Source organism: Solanum verrucosum, unplaced genomic scaffold, assembly GCF_900185275.1.
Source record: "Solanum verrucosum unplaced genomic scaffold, falcon-dt-bn FXZP01000147.1, whole genome shotgun sequence".
In the NCBI taxonomy this organism is placed as follows: Eukaryota; Viridiplantae; Streptophyta; class Magnoliopsida; order Solanales; family Solanaceae; genus Solanum; species Solanum verrucosum.
The window spans coordinates 1,678,929-1,700,814 of NW_026020343.1; the positions used below are offsets into that span (position 1 = coordinate 1,678,929).

A 21,886-nucleotide genomic window follows, 5' to 3' on the forward strand; every position below is an offset into this window, starting at 1 on the left:
AATTCTCTAAATTTGGCCTAAAGTGGGTGTATTGATTTTGTGTAATTTGATGGACGATTATTGTGTAAATTGTTGTGGGCTGTTCATGTATGTATTTATCTATGTTGAATTGTTAAGAATTGTTATTGAATTGAAGGACGTGGGATGTTAGCCTTGAATGGGCAAAATTGTGAATTGGTCTTCATGTTGATTATGGGCTTATGCTTAGCTTTGTTTGTATAGTTGAATGTTGTTATTATCATTGTTATTGTATTGTTAATTGTTGAAATATGAGGATGATGAAGATTGTCATGGAAAGAGGGTAAGTTGATCAAACTTGATAAATATTGTATAATTGGCATGAAATTGAGTATTGTGGCTTATGGCCTTTGAAAAGGGTGGTAAGATGCCTTGATCTCTTAGTATTAATATAATTGTTATTGGTTGGTTTGATCCACCTTTGGTGGAGGTGGTTATTTGTTGTATTATTGTGAATTGAGGCCATGAAGGGCATTATGTGAATGTTATTATATTGTTGTATTATTATACACATATGAGGCTATATGTAAAGTCCTATATGAAGCTATATGTAGAGTTTGATGTGAAGCTATATGTGAAGGTATGATGTGAATGAGTTTTATATGAAGCTATATGTGAAGGTATGATGTGAATGAGTTTTATATGAAGCTATATGTGAAGGTATGATGTGAATGAGTTTTATGTGATCTTGTGATGATCCTATGTAAAGTGGATAGCATTGTGAGTTAAAGTATGATTTCTTATGATGTATATATGAAATAATGTTGGATTATGAAGTATCCTTAAATGAAAATGTTGTGACTTGGTTGGTAGACTAAAGTGTCCCTCCTTGTTACTTAAAGTCTTGAATGCATGAATGTGTGAAATGGGCAGAACTAAGAAATGGTACCCTTTCTATAAATGCTAAAAGAGGAATTCTAGGCCAAGACTTGAATCGGCAAAACTAAGAAATGGTGCCCTTTCATAAGTCTAGCTTTCCCAAGTAAATGTAAAACCATGAAATCGGTAGACCTAATGGTAGTAGCCCTTCTCATGTGTGAAATGATGAACCTTGGACCGGCAGGCTTAAGGCACCCTTAATGAAAAATCGGTAGGCCTAAGGCACCCTTCCAGGGGGATTTAATGAGCTATCCTTATGAACCTTGATTGGCCATGACTAAGAAATGGGGCATTTCTTGGGAAGAGGTACTATGAGTTGGTTGAACTAGAAAAGGAACCTTCTCTAAGTACATATGTGATTGAATACTCTATGGGAAACAAGGCTAGCACCGAGTGGATGTGGTTAGGAAGGTGGCCTAGTTGAGTATGAGATTAGGCACAATGAACTTCCTTGGACATCCCCTAAACCATGTGCCTACATGGGTTGCTTACTAGTTCTACCTTTGTCAAGTAGAACAACCTCCACGGAGTAGGATAGACTCCGGATTCCATACCTAGCTAGTATGGTCTATGTCGGTTACGCCTATTCCCATCATGTGGGATGTGCACTCTAGTTATCGGATAGGTTCTACAACGTGTAGGTAGTAGTATGGGATGCTATCTACACATGGCACGAGTAGGCTTTGAAGATACTAAAGTGAGTTCCCTAAGTCTAACGACTATTATGTGAAAGTCCCCTTATGTGCTTGAATGTCTCCAAAATGGTTTCTTAAAGAATGTTGGCCTATTGATGTTATGTTGTAAAGGAAATGTCCTTATCTAAGGTAATCTTGAGGAACACTTAAGTGTGCTTGAAGAGGTTGTATGGGCGGTCACTTCTTGTCTTACTCAAGTGTGTCTTAAGATTATATTAGGTAGAGGTCCTATGGTAATGAAATGACATGTGTTCTTTTAAAGTTAAGCATGAGTTGTATATGGACATATGTTGATTATATGTATGGTGGGCTATGGTCTTATATGTTAATGATGAGTTGTATTATGCCTCTTATACTTGTAAAGGAAAGGTTTTATCAAATTGATATGAAAGCATTTATTCTTTGAAAATGTCCTTTTTGACATGTTTTTGCATGGTCTCCATACTTAGTACTTAATTGTGCTAACCCCTTTCTTTCCCTTTTTTGAACTAAAGTGTAGGGATTTGGAGAAGATGACATGTCATGGCTTTGATAGGTTTCTAAGTGTTGAAGATGAAGACTTGGTGAGTCCTCATAGATTCGAGGACAATACCCAATACGTTCTTTTATGTCTTTTAGTATTGTTTAAGTTGTGTACGGGATTAGTCCCGAAATTTGTACTCTAAAGTATTAGATGGTTTTGAGACATCATGTATAAAGTCTAGAAAGTTTTCCGCTTGCTATTGTTTTTTTTAATGAAATGTTTTCTTGGTAAAGAAAGTTTTTAATTCCTTATGGTTTTAGTGTCTATGAGATGAATGAATGCTAAGAGGCTTGTATTAGACCTCTTCGAGGTCGAGTACGCCGGTTACGACTAGGGGGTGATCCCGCGTCGTGACAGTGTGTTATAGAAACTGAAAAGTACAAGGGGTGAATTTTCTCCAATGATTTTGTTGGCATTCCTTTTCTAGCACAATTATAATGTATACCATATTTGAATTCTGTAAGAATTAGAATGATTGAATAAAATTTACTTGTTTGAATTTATTCTTCTTGATTCCTTATGTTAAACTAAACTTTAATCCTTTTGATAGTTTTCCCTGTGATCACGTAGTGATATAGATCCAATCTTTGAATGCAGATTCTTTCCAATATATAGATTGTAATAAAGATCATGACAATAATTTGAGCTACCTTGGATCCTCCTTTTTTTTATTTTGGGAAATGGTAATCTCTTTTCATATATATATATATATATATATATATATATATATATACTAGTTTTCGGATATGTGTGTTGCACGTGTAATCACACAAGTAGTGCATGCGGTATGAATCATTTTAAAACTACAATATAATAAGTAACCAAAAATATAATTGAAAAAGTACAAACTGAAAAAGATGAATAGTCAGTATGTTCATGTGACCAACGAGGGTTGTAGTGGAGTGGTAAGTACTCCTTCATCCTTAACCAAGAGGTCTCGAGTTCGAGTCCCCTTCACTACTAAAAAGTTGCCAATAAACGACGGACGGCGTCGCTCCGAAAAGCAACACCAATTGCCACACTGTCCGTCTCTTTTGAATAAAAATAATTTTAAAAGTCCGTCGCTTTATTTCGCAGATTTTTGCGCCAAATAGATAGATATATATATTTAATATTTAATTATAAAAAATAGTTAGAGATGTTGTCCATCACTTTTTATTAAAAATAATTATTTATAAAATAAAAAATAACAACGCCGTCCGTCACTTTTTTTTAATTTAAATTGATTAATTATTTTTTAAAGAAGCGACGGACAACATCTCTTAGTCCGTCGCTTTGTGGTCAAAATACTGGTCAAATCATTAATAAAAGTGACAGACAGTGTCTCTTAGTCCGTCGCTTTTTGGTCAAAATGTTGGTCAAATATTTTTTTAAAAGCGATGGACAAAGAGACGTTGTCCGTCGCTTTTGTTAAAATATCTTAACAGCAGACGCGAAATTCCCCATTTTTCCATCTCTCTTCCTTCTCTCTTCTCTTCCTTCTCTTTTCCTCTCTCTAAACGCCGACGCTGCCCGTCACCGCTTTCCACTGCGCCGCTGCCCACCCCCGACCCCGACCCCACTATCCTTCTCCTTTAATTCATGGTTAGGGTTTCATGAAATTATTTTTAATTTCTTTCAATTTGAGTATTGAATTTGTTAATTAGTGTATTGAATTAGTTTTTTATTATTGATTGTTAGTTAGTAAGTGAATGATTTAGGGTTTTTGATTTTGTTAATTAGTATTGAATTTGTTTTTTATTGATTGTTAGTTAGTTAGTGAATGATTTAGGGTTTTTTATTTTAGTTAGGATTGATTTATTGTTATAAGTTAGTGGAGTGTTGAAATTTGATGAATTGAAGTTAGATTTAGAACTTAATTTAGAAATTTGAATATAACTAATTAATTCTTGAGTTAGAATTTTATGTATAGCTAATTTCAGAAATTGGATATATATGATGAATTTAATTAGAACTTGAAGTTGTTGAACTTAATTAGAACTTGAATATAACTAACTATTCTTGACTTAAAATTTTATATACGGAAAAGGGTCAAAATTGCCCCCGAACTATATGAAATAGACCATTTATACCCTTCGTTACATTTTGGGATCAAAAATGCCCCTATTGTTATCCTAAGAGACCACAAATACCCTCAAGAGTTAACACTCCAAATTTTTGTTGACGTGGCAAGTCACGTGGGACTAATCCTTCCACCTAAGCGTTGCCAACTAGGATTCACTACAAAAGAACTAGACCTTTAGCGGCAACAACAGTCGCCACAAAAGCCCAGAAAATCGTCACTAAAAGTTTTTAACATTAAATTCTAATTTTGTGTTTTTTTCTTCATTGTTTTTAAAAAACCAAATATGATATCGATTAAGTAGGAGTTTGAAGACACTATATGTTTTATTTTTATGTCATATGTAAACGTATAAAATGTACAATGATGCATTATATATATATAGTAGGAGATTTGAATCGAGAAGTAATTTTGATTATTTTTCGTAATAATATTGGATGTTTTTAATATGGATATTCCAAGTTATTTATTTTAGAAAATTAGGTCGCAATCGAAAATTAATTATCATATTTTTTGTTGAAAAAATAGGTTTTACTAGCGAATGGTTGTTGGAGCCTTAATCGCCACTAAAAATCACTCATAACCTTTAGTGGCAATATTTTGGGATTTTGTGGCGACGCCACTAAAAGTCAAGTTCTTTTGTAGTGAATCTTAGTTGGCAATGCTTAGGTGGAGAGATTAGTCTCATGTGGCTTGCCACGTCACTAAAAAATTGGGGTGTTAACTCTTGAGGGTATTTGTGGTCTCCTGGGATAACTGCGGGGGTATTTTTGATCCCAAAATGTAATGGAGGGTATAAGTGGTCTATTTCACATAGTTCAGGGGCAATTTTGACCCTTTCCGTTTTATATATAACTAATTTTAGAGATTATATGAACTTGAATTTAGAAATTGATTTGAACTTAGAATTTGAATATAACTAATTTTTGGATTGGAAGTTTATATATAACTAAGTTTAGAAATTATATATGAACTTGAATTTAGTTATTGAACTTAAAATTGAATATAATAACTAGCTAATTTTTGAATTTGAAATTTATGTATAACTAATTTTAGAACTTTGATATGAACTTGAATTTAGAACTTGAACATTGAACTTAGAACTTAATAACTAATTCTTGATGACCTCAATTAATTAGAACTTAATAATAGAACTTTGAAGTACTTATTAAAATCTTATTGACCTTAATATATTTGAACTTAATTATAACTTTCAATTTAATTTATAATAAGTTAAACTTAATTAGAAATATAATTAACTATTTAATAGCTTAAACTTAATTAAAATTTATGAATTAATTAAGCTTGAACTTTGTAGATCTTGAAATGTAGTATTTATGAACTAATTAATTAGGTATATAAGTAATAATAAATATAATTATTAAGTAATTATTATAAATATATATTAACAATTAATTAATGTAGTAAAATTATTATTAAATTTAATTTATAATATAATTGAATATCTATATTTTGTAGATGGATCATCGTTTGTGGATGTATAATATGCATTATGAAACTGGTGCTAGTTTGAAACGTGAGTTTATTGACGGTGTTAGAGGTTTTATTGAACATACAATGACACTTGACATTTTCAAGAATAATGGATTGGTTAGGTATCCTTGTAGCGCATGTAAGTGCTTAAAATTTCTTACCCCAGATACAGTCATGGTTCATTTGTACCGTAATGGATTTAAGCCTAGATATTTTGTATGGGTTGATCATGGAGAAAGAGATGGATTGAATGGTATGTTTTATAATTCAATGCCTGTGAATGAATATAATATGTTTGCACCACATGGCCAAATTAGGGTTGAACGTGATGATAGGGTTGAACATGATAGGGTTCATGAAATGATCAATAATGCTTTCGGGGTTCAAGGTGGGATGGATCCCGAACAATATTTTTATGAAGCTCCTAATGAAGAAGCAAGACGCTTCTATGATCAATTAGAAGAGTCTAGTCATCCATTGTGTGAAGGGAGTCCGCATTTTGCCTTGTCAGTTGCAGTTAGATTAATAAATATTAAATCAGATTGGAATGTTCCTAATGTGGCTATGGACTCAATGGTTGATCTTTTGGGTGAACTAGTTAATCCGGAGTTTAACCTACCTAAGAACTTCTATCAGGCAAAGCGTTTGGTGTCGAAGTTAGGATTGATGTATGATAGAATTCATTGTTGTGCTAACGGTTGCATGTTGTTTTACAAGACTGATAGTGAATTAGAAAATGGTAAGTTTTGTGGACATTCTCGTTATAAGAAGACTCCGGCTAGAAAGATGGTCCCAGTTAAGGCGATGCATTATCTACCTCTCATTCCTAGGTTAAAGAGGTTGTATGCATCGATGAGGTCTGCCCCACATATGAGATGGCATCGTGAATATAGAAGGTTGTCGGGTGTCTTGTCTCATCCATCTGATGGTGAAGCATTGAAGAATTTTGATAATGTATATCCTGATTTTGCTAGTGAACGAAGAAATGTTAGATTGGGGTTGTGTGCAGATGGCTTCACACCATTCTCAAATGTTGTTTCACCTTATTCATGTTGGCCGGTATTTCTTACTCCATATAATATTTCTCCTGAAATGTGCATGACCAGTCCCTACATCTTTCTAAGTTGTGTTATTTCAGGTCCCCGTAATTCAAAAAAGTTTGATTGATGTCTATCTACAACCATTGATAGATGAGATTAAACAATTGTGGTTTGAAGGCATTTTGACTTATGATATATCAACAAAGCAGAATTTCGTTATACGTGCTTCTTAAATATGGACTATTAATAATTTTCCTGCATACGGGATGTTGTCTGGTTGGATGGCAACTGGAAAGCTAGCATATCCGTATTGCATGGAAAATAGTAAGGCATTCACTTTAAAGCATGGCAAAAAAAATACATGGTTTGATTGTCATCGCAAGTTCTTGCCAATGGACCATGAGTTTAGAAAGATAAAAAATGCATTTAGGAAAAATAAGGTTGAAAGTGACCCCCCACCTCCATTACTCACAGGGCATCAAATTTGGGAGAGAGTTTCTCAATTACCTAAAGTTACAGAAGCTTCACCTTCTAGACTTCCTGGATATGGTGTTGAACATAATTGGACCAAACAAAGCATATTTTGGGAATTGTCGTATTGGAAGGACAATCTGTTACGACATAATCTTGATGTGATACACATTGAAAAAAATTATTTTGACAATTTATTTAATACAGTGATGGATGTTAAGGGTAAGACAAAAGACAATCTAAAAGCAAGAATGGACATAAAGGAATATTGTAGGAGAAAAGAGTTATGGCAGTAGGAATTACAGAATGGTAAAATAGTTAACCCAAAGCCAGTTTTTCATTCACATTGGATGAGAAACGTGAAATTATTGAGTGGGTTAAAAATTTGAGGAAGTCGAAGGGCTATGCTTCGAATTTAGGAAAGCGAGAAGATATGAATGAAGGAAAATTGATAGGTATGAAAAGTCATGATTGTCATGTGTTCATGGAAACTTTAATTCCTATTGGTTTTAGCCATCTACCCGAAAGGATATGGAAATCAGTCACAGAGATAAGTCTTTTTTTAAAAGATTTGTGTTCTGGAAAGTTGTAGGAGAGTAGTTTAGACAAGATGGAGGAAAATATTATTGTTACTTCTACTAAGTTGGAGAAGATATTTCCATGTGGTTTCTTTGATGTGATGGAGCATCTTCCAATTCACCTTGTACAAGAGGTCCACCTTGGAGGTCCGGTTCAAACAAGATGGATGTATCCATTTGAGAGGTATCCATTTGAAATATTCACTAAGTTATATTTATTAATCAAGTCTTTTATTAACAAGCAAATGATTAAGCAAAGGGGAAGGATCGAAGGATCAGTTGTTCAAGGTCATATTGGGAGAGAAACTGGTGATTTTATTCTTATTACTTTGGTGATGATGTGACATGTAGGAGAAACAAGCCCAATCTCAATGATGAAGGCGATATTGATCCTTTATTTCCATCGATATTAATTTTTAATCAAAATGGTCGAGAATCTAAAAAGCGTGAAAAGAGAGGCTTCACTGATATGGAAATGCAATCAGTTGTGACACACATTTTGCTTAATTGTCCAGAGATTCAACCATATGTCAAGTAAGTGTTAAAAATATGTTATCAAATTACATACTAATAAGTGTTCATTAACTAACGAAATACTTGAATGTAAACTGATCAGCTTGTTCGTAAACACATGGGGTAATGAAGCCATCTATACAGAATTTTCCAAATGGTTGAGGAAATATGTAAGTGTGCAATCACTAAGTATTTAATAATATATTCATGTTATACTAAATAATATTACTTGAAATAACAATCACGTAGGTTTACGATGAATACTCAAGTGTTCAATATTTGCAATTAGTGAAAGAAGTAGCACTTGGACCTGAATCTCAAGTACTGACAATGAATAAGCATTGTGTCAATGGTTTTAAGTTTCAAACTGAAGAAGTTTCTAGGAACAAGAAAACAAATAATAGCGGTGTCTACATACAAGGTGATGTTGATGGTACTGGTCAAACTATTGAATATTATGGGGTCATTCATAAGATTATTGAAGTGACGTATTCAGGTTGACCTAAGAATAAGATTGTATTCTTTCGGTGTGAGTGGTTTGACCCATCACATAGAGGCACAAAGGTGGACCATCAACATAATATAATTGAAGTTAAGCACACCAGAAAATATAGAAGTTATGATCTTTTTATCATTGCACAAAATGCTAAACAAGTGTATTACGCTCCATATCCATTGCGTAGAGACAAAGCTAATTGGTGGGTTGTTATAAAAAGTAAGTTTGTGGGAAGAATTGAAATTAACAATGTCTTAAATGTGGCGTATCAAAATGATGTTGCAATTGTTCAACAACAAGTTGATGTTGAATTTGAAATCACACTACAACATCCTCAACACATATTAGAAGAAGTATCTGATGATGAGATACTGAATGTTGAGGAAGAAATATCCTAAAATGAGGAAAATGAATCATTTGATGACGAAGAATGGGACAATAATGAAAATGAAACAACTGAGGAGGAAGAATGGGAGAATGATGGAATAGAAACAAGCGAGGAGGAATAGTGTAGAATGAAAGCTAGCTAGTATATATGTAAGTTAGTGTATTTTACTAATTTTATTTAATTTATGATTTTTATATATATTATACATGTAAATTTGCATACATATGTCATCAGGCGGTGACGGTGATAGACATCGCGAGCATCTGGGAGTTAGTCAGACTAAACAGGCTAAAAAGAAGTCTAGGAGACCCATAGATTTTGAGGATATTGCAAGATCTATTTCTTCTACGCCAGAGCGCATCAACCATGATACTCATATATTTACTATTTTGTTTGGTACAGTGGATCCTCGGCAATATTATCCTAATTATTGTCGACCAGTCGGTGCTTCCTCTACTTCACAAGCATTGCCTCCACGATGCTAAGAGGACCTACCTTTGCAGGCTATTCGTCGAGAACGACCCTTATCGGAAGGTACTCCATCTCCCACAAGTACATCTCATCAGTTATCTGCCATGAGGATTGGAGATTCTAGTAGCGAGCAGTCAGATGCTATGGCCAGTATGCCTCCATTGACTCAGTATTTTGTGCATCATGATGTATCACCTTCATCTACATCTGGACCTAGTGCTACACCAGATGATGAGATGCCTGCTCTAGCTCCTGGCCAGAAGGACAGACTTGATAGAGTCATGATTGAGCCAGATGGATCATCGTATGTTTGTTTTGTTATCTATTTGTTAGTTTATTTTATTTATTTCTTATACTTTAGTATATTATTCATGAACTAACATATTTATTATGTGTTTTGCAGGTGGCGTCCTGCAAAGGAAGCTGCCCAGGCTTTAAAAGACTGTGTTAGAAGACTTCATACAGGCTTATCAATCTTGGAGTGAGATTCCAAACAGTATACGCCAGGCGATGTTTAATGAATTTAAGGTATATATTTTTTAGTTAAGTTTAGTATACTTTACTTCTTTTTACTATCGATCTAATTAACGTTATTCAAATTTTTTTCAGACTATGTGTACTTGGGAGGCGAGGTATAATTTGGCCATTACGACCACATTTGAGAGAAGGGCATCCACCAGACTGTCTAGCAGGCTAAAGAAAGTTTGGGATAGTGGTGAACGTTCGGATTGGATGTTGCCTCATGTTTTTGATGAATTTGGTCTGTATTAGAACACAGACAAGTTTAAGGAAATGTCAGAACAAGCCAAAAAGGCTAGAGGCAGTCTTAAAGGTGGCTCATTGCACACCGAAGGTGCAAAGACCATTGAAACAATTGCAAGAGAGATGGTAGGTTCTAATTCAAACTTTTAAATAAATAATTAGTTGATTCATATATATCATTATAAATTTCAGTTTTTATTTATAAGAAAAAGAATTGGGATGCACTCCCATGGGATCGGAGGTTTTCAAGAAGACTCATGTCAGGTTAAAAGAAAATGAGTCGGGTCCGGATGTGTGGGTGGAGGAAAGGGCTGAATAAACTTTTGTAAGTTATTTAATATGAATAATATATATTAATAGTGAATATATTTATGATATGTATATATATTGTTGTCAATTTTTATATTTAATATGTAGAATGAATTTCATCATTACATCGCTGAGAATCATAATAGTTCGGTCGAAATGACACCAGAACTGTCCACCCAGATTTGGAAAGAAAAAGTGGTAGAGGGACACACAAGGGTAGAGTCTATGGTCTAGGCTCTCGAAACGATGAGACGACTCCAGTTAGGCTTAGAAGGTATTGGATCGTCACGTCAAGGCGAGGCACTTGACGGTGTTTAGATTGTTGTTATGTCGGCTCAAATAGCACAACTTATATCGGCACTAATAGAGTCGGAGCGGAGAAGAGTAGCTGAACAACAAAGCATGAGTGAGACCGTTCAGCAAATCAAAGAATAAGTGATGAACCTTGCTCGTCGACCTACTACTTCGGCTCTCGAGGACACCGACGACGATAATGATGAGGATGATTATGTAGATCCCACTCCATAATTTAGATCACTGGACATTTATGAACTTTCTGAAATTTTGAAACGAATTTTGAAAGATTTTATAAGTCTTTAAATTGTGATTTAGATACTTTTGACTGTTATTTTAAGTTTGTTGTTTTATGTTTTGTGTAGATTGTTTATAATTGTGTGTGTTTGATTGGGCTAAATAGTGTAGAATTGAATTGAATTGCATTTGCAGGTGGGCAGCAGAAACTGTCAAAAAAATTGTAGAAAAAGCGACGGACAGTGTGGTTTTGTCTGTTGGTTTTCTGGGTTTTATTTCTTTTAAAAACCCAGAAAAGCGACGAACAGCGTGGTTTTGTCCGTCGCTTTTCTGGATTTTCCAAAAAAATAATTTCCAGAAAAGTGACGGACAGTGTCCTTTTGTCCGTCGCTTTTCTAGGATTTTCAAAAATAAAATTTCCAGAAAAGCAACGGACTCCGTCGCTTTTGTTTAAAAAAATTCTAAAAAATATAGTCAAAGAGCGGCACAGTCCGTCGCTTTTTGAAAAGCGTCAACCTAAAAAGCAACGGAAGTGACTACGTCGCTTTTCCGTCGATATTGACTAAAACAGCGACGCAGTCCGTCGCTTTTGGCCGTCGTTTTTTAGCAGCTTTCAATTAGTAGTGCTTGGGTACGAAGTCGCCTTTGTTTGGGAGCGATTTATCCCCCAATGTGGGACTTCCCGGCGCGAATCCGGATTTAGTCGGGCTCCAATGTAGATACCGGACACCGGATGGGAAACCAAAAAAGAAAAAAGTATGTTCATATGACTTCTTTGTTGAGTGATAATGAGTAAATAGTTTTTTGAACATGCAAAATTGAATAATCAAATATAGTTAGATAGTTAAAATGTACCATAAGTTACATTTGACGTAATTAGGTGTATATATGTAATATTTCCGTATGTTACCTAATATTTTTTTTGTTAGAGACGATGTTTTGGTATTCCACTTTATTATTTGATTATTAACTTTTTCTATTTATTTCATTATCCACAACTTTTATCCACTTATAGTTATGTATAAAAAAAACATTAACACAAATCATCAAAATACTATAAAATAAAACCTTACTAAATTAATATAGGTGGGATCATGAAATATTATTATTTTATAGAGATATTATTTAATCAATAAATTAATATTTATTAATTTAAAGAATGTTTCGACACCACAAATTCGTTTGAGGATGAAATTCAGAGAATTTAAATAAATTCACTTGTGAAAACGTCATTCATGAACTTGAAGTCATGATTAATGATCTCGATTACCACAATAAAATAGACGTTAATAACTTGTTGAATGGGTGAAAATGATACATGTTCATAGGTCCAGAGCTTAGAAGAAATTGTGGATACCATTGAAAAAGATAATGTTGATGATAAAGTAGAAGATGATACAATACATTTGAAATCAGATACGGTCAGGAAACACTTATTACATTTAGAAATCTTCACAATTATACGGTGCGGTTCAAAAAGACAACACTGAAACTTTTAGATGCAATAAGAAAAGTTAGAGATGAGCTTCAACAAGATTTAAATTTTAACACAAAAAAAAGAACACAATAGAATCATGTTTCACTAAATTGTCTTAGATATATTTGTACTTTTAACGAATTATTAATTTATAATATTAATGGGACCATATATTTATCTAGGGATCTTCAAAAAATATATTATTTTATTATCTTATCAAAATGAGCGATTTTTTTTCATTGACCCGAATCGGATCGGAGAAAAATAATATCTTAGAGAGGTTATTAATTAATCTAATATTAATTTAGTGAGGTTTTACCTTATATGAATACTTCTCTTGTTCATTTATCCACTGATCTTACCAACTTCGAATTTAAGACATTAAACATTAAAGTTCTTATTAGAAACTCCAAACAAAGACTTAAACTAATGTCGAGGGCTTGAGGCATGAAATATAAGAGGATTAAATGTTAAATCTCTTAACACTTCTCTGTAGATCTATCGATAAGTTTAATGTGTGAACTATGTGCTTGTGTTGATAAGATATATATAAAAAAATAAAAAAATAAAACGTTGGGGCCTAAAGCTCATTGCCTCTATTGTGGATGCATAGTAAGACTTCTTAAATTTTGTGTGCATTTATCTAGTGAAATAGTGCAATTGCGGTGGTTAATATATATTGCCAATATATTTAAAATCCCCTCCTATGATCTGTATTTGTCGTAGCAGCGGACCCACACCCTTAGGAGAACTTCCGAAATTTATATATATATATATATATATATATATATATATATATATATATATATATTTATTTTAAGAAACTGGCAGAAACTAAGATAAAGTGAATAATGCACTCATAAAAGGGATAGGAGTATCATTGTGTTGTTGGTATAAGCTAGAAAAATCACCTGAGATCAGGGTTCAAATCCAGCTTAAATCATTTTCATTACTTTTATTGGTCATATTGGTGCACCCGAAGTTTTCAAATCCTGGGTTCGTCTCTGGTACCAGATAATATATACTCCCTCCGTCCCATTTTATGTGAGGTAGTTTGACTCAGCACGGAGTTTAAGAAAGAAAGAAAGACTTTTAAAACTTGTGGTCCAAAATTAATGATAGAAATTTGTGTGTCTATAAATCATTTCATTAAAGGCAAAATAGGCATTTTATAGTTAAATTGTTACTTAATGTAGAAATGTGTCATTCTTTTTGAGATTAACTAAAAAGGAAAGTAAGTCACATAAATTGGGACAGAGGGATTATATATCAAATTCACTTTTTAAGAAAGCTTATTGGTAAATATCTCTTTGATAACCTAATAATGTAAATTTTTGGGATAAGGCACAAGTACCCTAGATTATAACCGAAATCTCAGCTATACATTTATATTTAACTAAGGTTCTATTACTCCCCTCCCCTAAACTAATTTAAAATGGAATAAATACACCATAAATGTTGACATGGCATAGATAGTGTGCACTCTCTCTTGAAGGCAAGCGATAAGTGCACAAATTGGATGCATGTCAATTTTTGATTGTTAACTTTATAATTAGTTAGTACACATATTTATTGATATTAAAACTTATATATATATATATACAATTATTTTTATTTCTTGGCTTTGTAAAATATTTATTTTAATTTCTTTTCACTTTAAAATTAATTTATTATCTTTTCACTTTTACACATATTAAAAAAATTATGTGTATTTTTTAAAAAAATATTAAAAGTGTCCTTTAATTTTGACGCTTTAATTTTTTTATGTTTTATTTGATTTTCTTCACTTATTTTAATATCCGTTCAAAATTAACTTATTTTAAATAGAAGACAATTGAAATTAAATTTGAAATCAAATCAAAACGAAAGACAAAGAAAATAAAATCAACAGAAAAATAAAAGAGAAAAAACAATGAATGAAGGTAAAAAAAAAAGTTCCAATACAAGGTAAAAAAAAATGTGTATTGCCTTAATTTAAATACAAGATAAAGAAAATAAGAATATTTTTTTAAAAAAATAAAAATAAAATATTTTAAAATATGTGTACAAACACAACCAATTTGGGTGGTTGAAGGTGTCACATCAGCACAAAATGTGCACAAAAATACGAAGAAAAAATGAGTTCATGGGGTAATAAGGCCCTAGTTAACCTTAAGTATACCTTTGTGATTTCAATTATAGTCTAGAGGGTACTTATGTCTTATCCCTAAAATTTTATTTACATTTACGAATGTTATCACTGTGTCAAGATTTTCACTGAAACATGACCTTATAAAAAATACATTTTTATGAAATCTTATAGAAATAAAGAACAAAAGGAAAATGAACTTACCGGTGAATTTGTAGCTTCCCTCTATTATTTCTTATAATGGTGAGAATTATACATATTTTTCAATTTTTTCTTTCTAATCCGGCAAAAATGGCCGTTTATTGTAGAAACAAAACTGAAATATCAAAAAGCCAAAAAGAATTAGCAGAAGATGAAAAGCTCTTTCCATTTAAGTAGTATAGAAAATATTAAGTAGCATATAAAATTATTTAATAAAAAGTAATTACTTTTAGCTAAGAGATAATTTGAACCGTTAATTTTTAAGGGGTATTTTTGTAATCCAATTTTTAACTTGGAGGCTTTTCACTTATAATATAGTAAGTATAAGTATGATGATATATGATGTTGATATATATATATATATATATATATATAAAAAATTAATGTGATACACACGTGCAAACCCTTGCACTTAACTAATTTAAACAAATTTGGTTATAAAAAATCCAAAACAAGGGAGGTGTGTGTATTATTCGAAACCACGAGGGAGGTGAGTTTATAAGGTTAAACCTAAAGGAAAGTCCCTTTTTTTAGTCTACGCAAAAGGGTCAAAATTGCCTTTGAATTATGCAAAATAAATCACTTATACCCTCCGTTACATTTTGGGATAAAAAATAACCCGTCGATATTTCAAGAAACCACAGATACCCTCAAGAGTTAACATGTAGCAGCCATGTAACACTAATTCCTCCACCCAACCTTGTTTACTGGGATACCCACTTATTAATTTTGACCCAATCTATGATCCAAACACAAAATTCTTGCTAGACCCGACCCACTTAATTGAAGAGGCAAATATCTATCTTTTCACCTCGGCTTTGTTGAGCTTGAGACGTCCTTCCTCAACTCAACAAAGATGAAGTTAAAAAATGATGTTCGCCTCTTAATTTTAGTGGATCGAGTCTAGCAAAATTGGGTTAGGATTTGGGTCAAAATTAATGAATGGGTATCGTAGTCGGCTAGCTTAGGTGGAGAAATTAGAGCCATGTGGCAAGCTGTTAACTCTTGAGGGTATTACCAACAAAGGATGTGTAGATTGGTAAGTACTCCTTTATCCTTAACCAGGAGGTCTCGGGTTTGAGCTCCCTTGGGTACGGAGTCGCCTTTGTTAAGGAGCCCTATACCCTCCAATGTGGGACTTTTCGGCGCAAATCCAAATTTAATCAGGCTCCAATGTGGGTACCGGACACCGGGTGGAAAACCAAAAAAAAACTCTTGAGGGTATTTGTGGTATCTTAGGATAACATTTTACATCTCACAATGTAACAGAGGATATAAGTGACCTATACCGCATAGTTCAAGGACAATTTTAACCCTTTTTCATTTAATCTATTTGGTTCTGTTCCGATCTGCATAGTCTTTTACCAAACTATGAACGCCCCTATAACCGATACGTACACATAGGAGGAGCAAACTAATCTCATGCTCATTATAAATTCACTTTGTTTATTGATCTTCAATACCACAACTTATGGTCCATAAGACATTCCTCATCTAAGGCGTCTGAAAATAAGGAATTCCAGTAATATGCATGATGCTTTAAATTAAGGCATTTTATTGGAACTTTTGAAGAAGTTAATACAAACAAGATTGATTGTAAAATGTTTAAGTAGATTCTAGAACCCAAATAGAAAGTCCAGTGGCTTTAAATAAATGTCAAGATGCACCGCCACCATTATAATGAGGTGTTTTTACAAGATAATGAAAGATTAGGGACCACCCTAATTCTATTAGTGCGAAAAGGAAAACAAAGTAGGCATAATATATCCAGAACAAAGTCAATTGCAGTTGTTAATTTGTTTTAGTATCCCATCCTAATCTTCTATTCACATGCCAATTTGGTGTCAAAGCTACTCAAGCATATAGCAAAAGCCTGAACCGCAGATAGCGGATACCTGTAATCCATAGTAAACATATCTTTCCCTATCTTGCCAAATTGCAGGATGACTTTGTCATGATCTGATTGACTTGACCGAGACGTTGTCGGTCCCCCAGCAGCTGGTTGGTGGGCCGCTATCAACTGAAAATTCTTTACAGATGCAACTGTCACCCGTCCTCTAAAATTCAGGCACCAACACTGCAGTTGTTCATGCCAACGCGGTGACTTGTTCTTTAGAACCAAGGGTTTCACCTTACTATCATCTTCTGCACTGGATGATGCTCTGACAATATCAGAAAACCGTGAGCTACTGAACTCAGCAGAATGATCGAGCAACTTTGAGAAAGAGATACTTCGGAATGAATCCTCAAGGGACCTTGGGAGAAGTTCCGGTTGGCCAGGCACTGAGCCACCCACATCAACTGCTGAGGCAGGAATTGAGTGCATGACGCAGTGCATTTTCCTCGGACCCCGTGTTCCAAGAACATTTAGCTCGTATTTGATCTGGGCTATGCTGTAGCTTCCAGTTGGAACTTTCGGAGAGACTTTCTTGGAATAGAATCTGCGGCTTGAGCGGCCTGGAGGCGGAATGTTTGCAGAGGTGTATGGAGGCTGGGTGTCATATATAACAAATTTTGTACCCAGAAAATTTGACCTGCAATGAACAGCAGTATTAGATACATCAGAAAACACGTTCTCATTAATAATAAATACTTGAGGAACATTGATTTCACGCTCCACTAAGTGCATATAAGCACAAAAGAGCTGTGTCAGATGAAATATAAATCACATGATCCGTTATTTAGAGCAGTTTAGTAGACGTCGATGTATCATTCAAACCTACAGCAGAAGGGTACATATATAGTCAGATACTCAGATTATGCACTAAATTTACATTTCTTCCCTTTCTACTTGAAGGGAACTTAATTTTTTCGGTCTTAAACACCCTCCAAGAAATTCCTCGGTTCCCTCTTCTGTGGATAATTTAGTTTCCTGCACGTCTTCTTTTTTTCTAAAATACCCAGAGGTATATTTAGCTAGCATAACTTTCTGCCTAATCTGCATCAGCATCAGCCATCCTCAAATAGACTTCCTCTGGCTGAATAGAATGTAGAGAGGATCCTGTACTATTTGGAATACATCAGCATCAGCCATCCTTGAGGAAAAATTCGTCAAAATTGATCTAGATTGAATAGAATGGAGAGAGGATCTTGTACCCTAGACCAATAATGTGTAATCCCTGACGGAACTTGAGACACAAAGTTTGTCTAAGACGTCTGGAATGGAATGTTATGGTGCCAGGTAGACACCCACACCCACCCCCACCCCAGCTGGACATAACTTCTGTTCCTGGTGTATGTACTAATGCACAAACTAATTTCAAGCCTTTTTGAATGCTCGTGCTAGTATTTGATGCAACTTGCAAGGCTAACTTGGGAGAAACCTTTTCTCTTTGATATAAGTGTAAGGGGGTAAAGATAGTCTTCATCTTACATTAGTATTTCGTGAAACATCTCGCAAGAAAGATACAGAAAATAGAAAATGAATAGCTCCTCTGCTATACCTTAATTTTCCAATGTAAGTGTTGCTTGATCTTGAGATGTTTTCTGCATCCATTGAGATAACATACTCCGTACAAGTAGTCCGCCTTGTTCTCTTTGCAGAGAGAAGGAATTTTCCATTTTCAACTAGTAAAGCTACAAATGAAGCAGGGATTTTTTATCAAACTCTGAAAAACTTTGTACGCAACAAAGCAAAATAATCTCAAATTGCAACTGGAAATATAAGTACTTAGGAAATCACTCATCGCAGTTGTGCCCTAAAAATTCTTAGTAACATGAGTTTTTTTCTTTTCGGATCATCTTTTTCAGGGGAGTGCAGAAGGAAGGGAGATTACAGCTAACGAGAGAATAGTGAAAAAGACATTAATGCCATCATTTAACCACATGTTTCTGAATCGCCATTACCTTTTATGCCTCATCTATGTTTGGAAGACATCAACCCCCTATCAGCCCCCAAAATAGCAAAATTACAACGAATTCTTACCAGGACTGAGACACAAGAAAAGATGGTAAGTCAAATTAGATTTATCCCTCTTGATGAAGCATTGAATCATTCCATCACGAGGCCCAGGCTGCAAAAGGAAATAAACAAACTCGTCAATTCTCCTCCAAAAGATTACTAGTCGTAAATACTCTTCTCCACTATGTAAGGTGGGGGTGTTCCTAACCTGCTTTAACGATACTGGAAAAGTAAGCTTTCCACAAACTTCAGGACTTGTCACAATTTCCTGGCACATAATCCTCCATGACCTGCAAACTGAAGCACATGCTACGACATGCTTACGGGCAGGCCATGAGTTCTCGCTCTCTTCTAATCTTCTAATTACATCAAAAAGTAGTTCGGGTGGGAGATTAGCCCAACAACTGTTCTGGTTGACAGGAGGCTGGTCACTTAAGTCATGAAATGAACCAAGTGATTTACCCCTTTGATGACCAGAGAGCCTTACATCAAAGCTTCTCCTGGATAAACTGCCAAAACTATCTCTTACATCTCGAACTATACTGCGGAACGACATTTAATAGAAAAACTTATAGACAGATGGTCAAACACCAGAATAAATGATACTTGTCTCTCTGCCCTTCCTTAAAATATAAGGTCTTTTCCAGTTAGCAGAAGCAAACTTGTCAAAGGACACAGCTGCAAAGGAGCAAAAACTAAATCATGTTTCACGAAAGAATAAGTTGCTAAAAGAAAAGCAAAACAATAGAAGCACGAAAGGCATACAAAGATAAAAGAAAAAAGAAAGAGAGCAGAAAAAGGATACCTTCACAAGGATATCAAAGTACAAGTAATCACATGAGATTTATCAGATACAACTTTTTAAGATTGTTTCACTAAACATGCCAAGAACTGATGGAACATATGCTTTTCTGATGTTCCAGGCGAAGAAGGAAAACCAAACAATCTCCACCAAAATTAGGTCTAAATTTTTCAGTGTACACAGCATAGATTCATGAGATTTACTAATTAAAACATTACAATAACCAAACTGATACAAATCTATGAAGAATTAGAACAAACCTGTTAAAAGTGTTATAAGCAAATTCTAGCACTCCTGCAGAGAATAACTTTGGCAAAAGGGATCCAGATAAAAACCCAAGAGTTGCTACAAAATTTAGAATAGAGAAAGATCACATGCCTAAAATACAAGATCTGAAGGTAAAATAGAAGAATCAGAATCAGAATCAGAGATCTGTGAAGTATTGAGAGATGTTTAGCAAATGATGAAAAAGGAAAAGTGGGTCAACCTCAAAGAAACGCTTGTGTTTGGGTTTGGAATACTGTAACATCAAAAGGGAGAGAGAAGATGAAGACAAAGTAAACAAAATAAAAGCTGTATATGCATACTTTTCAGTGGAGTAGTGTATGTATTCTTTAGTTGAATAGTACAAATACTATTAAATTGATCACTACGTGAGCAGAATACACCAACTACCATCGACAATTAAAATGCACCTTTTGACTTTGCTTTCTCACTTTCAACAACTCTATCATCTTTTTATTTTCTATTTCTAATTTGCCGTCTTGAATCATCCGATGAAATCAACATTTATACATGTAATTTCAAGCTGATTTTATTTTATAATTTTATATTATGAAATAAATTTTAACTTCTTTAAAATGTGATTGACCCACAAATTTATATTTTATAAAAAAAAAAATAGATTTATATCTATTCATTATTTATTTATGTAAATAGAATTTATAGTTCATATTACTAATTCTTAAACCATATTATATCTTATATAATAATTACTTTTTCACCAATATAAAATTTGGTATTACTTCAAATCAATTCTTACTTTACTATTTATATTCATCAAATTCATTAGTTTTTATCAAATTTATTTACCAACCAATGTTCAATTTTAATTTTTTTATTGAATTAAAGTTTGGTCAATAAATGTTGTATTTCTTAGAATAGTTTTGTCATAGTGTATTATACAATTTTATAAAATTTTGCTTGTTTGGTAAGGTTGTATAAAGAATTGAGACAATTTTAATAGTTTTACAACTAATTAAATTTTAGATTTATGAGAAAATATACGTCCAAATTGCATGTCCAAACAAAACTTAATTGTATATCATAATTTCAAATCGTGATTTCATATCGCATAGTCAAACGGATCCTAAGAAATACTACCTCACTTAAGAGTTGTTTGCCTATTGTGAGATGAATCAAGATATGAAATCATATGAGATAAAGTTAAAGTTTTTGGACATGTAATTTAATACACCATTACACCTCCAAATAGAAGTATAAAACGATTTGTTCAAATATAGATCTCATAGGTAATATGGGTTAGACCCAAGATAAATCATAGTTATTTGCGCTCTTAGTCTAATTATGTACACAAATGGTCACCACAGATGCAAAGATTAATAACGCAAGGATTAGTTATGCAGGGATTAGTAGTGCAGGGATTAGTTATGCAGGGATTAGTAGTGCAGGGATTAGTAATGCAGGGTTTATTTTTATAAAGTGTTTGGTTCATTGTTTTCCATCTCATCTTGTATTTGGATTAAAACTCTATAAAAAGCTTCTTTCCAATTATACCCTTGAATTATTTTTTAATTAGGTCAAGGTAGATAATTGTCGGACAATATTATTTTTTAATGGCCTTCTAACTAGCTATGAGAAGAAAATTTTTATTGTCATGTTTGCTACTTTTTCACTTGAATTATTTGAGGATAAATAATTGTCATCTTACTAAATTGATCACTCACAAAATGTCATTTTTTCAATTTAAAAAAGATAGTTTTATTTAATTAATAAAATTTCCTCTCTTTTTTGTTTTGTTTGTCCATCAATTCATATATTATATGTAAGGGGGTAGGTGTAGGGTTTCTGATACATCTGGAAAAATTGAAACCAAGACTAGGAATTTTTAACAATCAGGATCAAGA

At 33.5% G+C, this 21,886-nt stretch overlaps 1 protein-coding gene across 1 annotated transcript; it reads right to left on the reverse strand.

The window, feature by feature from the left end:
* Positions 1-16,643: 16,643 nt before the first annotated feature.
* Positions 16,644-20,285, reverse strand: LOC125837359 (tubby-like F-box protein 8). Its single transcript, XM_049516494.1, has 5 exons — positions 20,000-20,285; positions 19,146-19,615; positions 18,962-19,049; positions 18,480-18,612; positions 16,644-17,570 (listed from the first exon to the last, which is right to left on the reverse strand). Exons 2-5 carry the CDS (start codon positions 19,491-19,493, stop codon positions 16,859-16,861), a joined length of 1,281 nt encoding a protein of 426 aa, XP_049372451.1. The 5' UTR covers positions 19,494-19,615; positions 20,000-20,285; the 3' UTR covers positions 16,644-16,858.
* Positions 20,286-21,886: the final 1,601 nt, after the last annotated feature.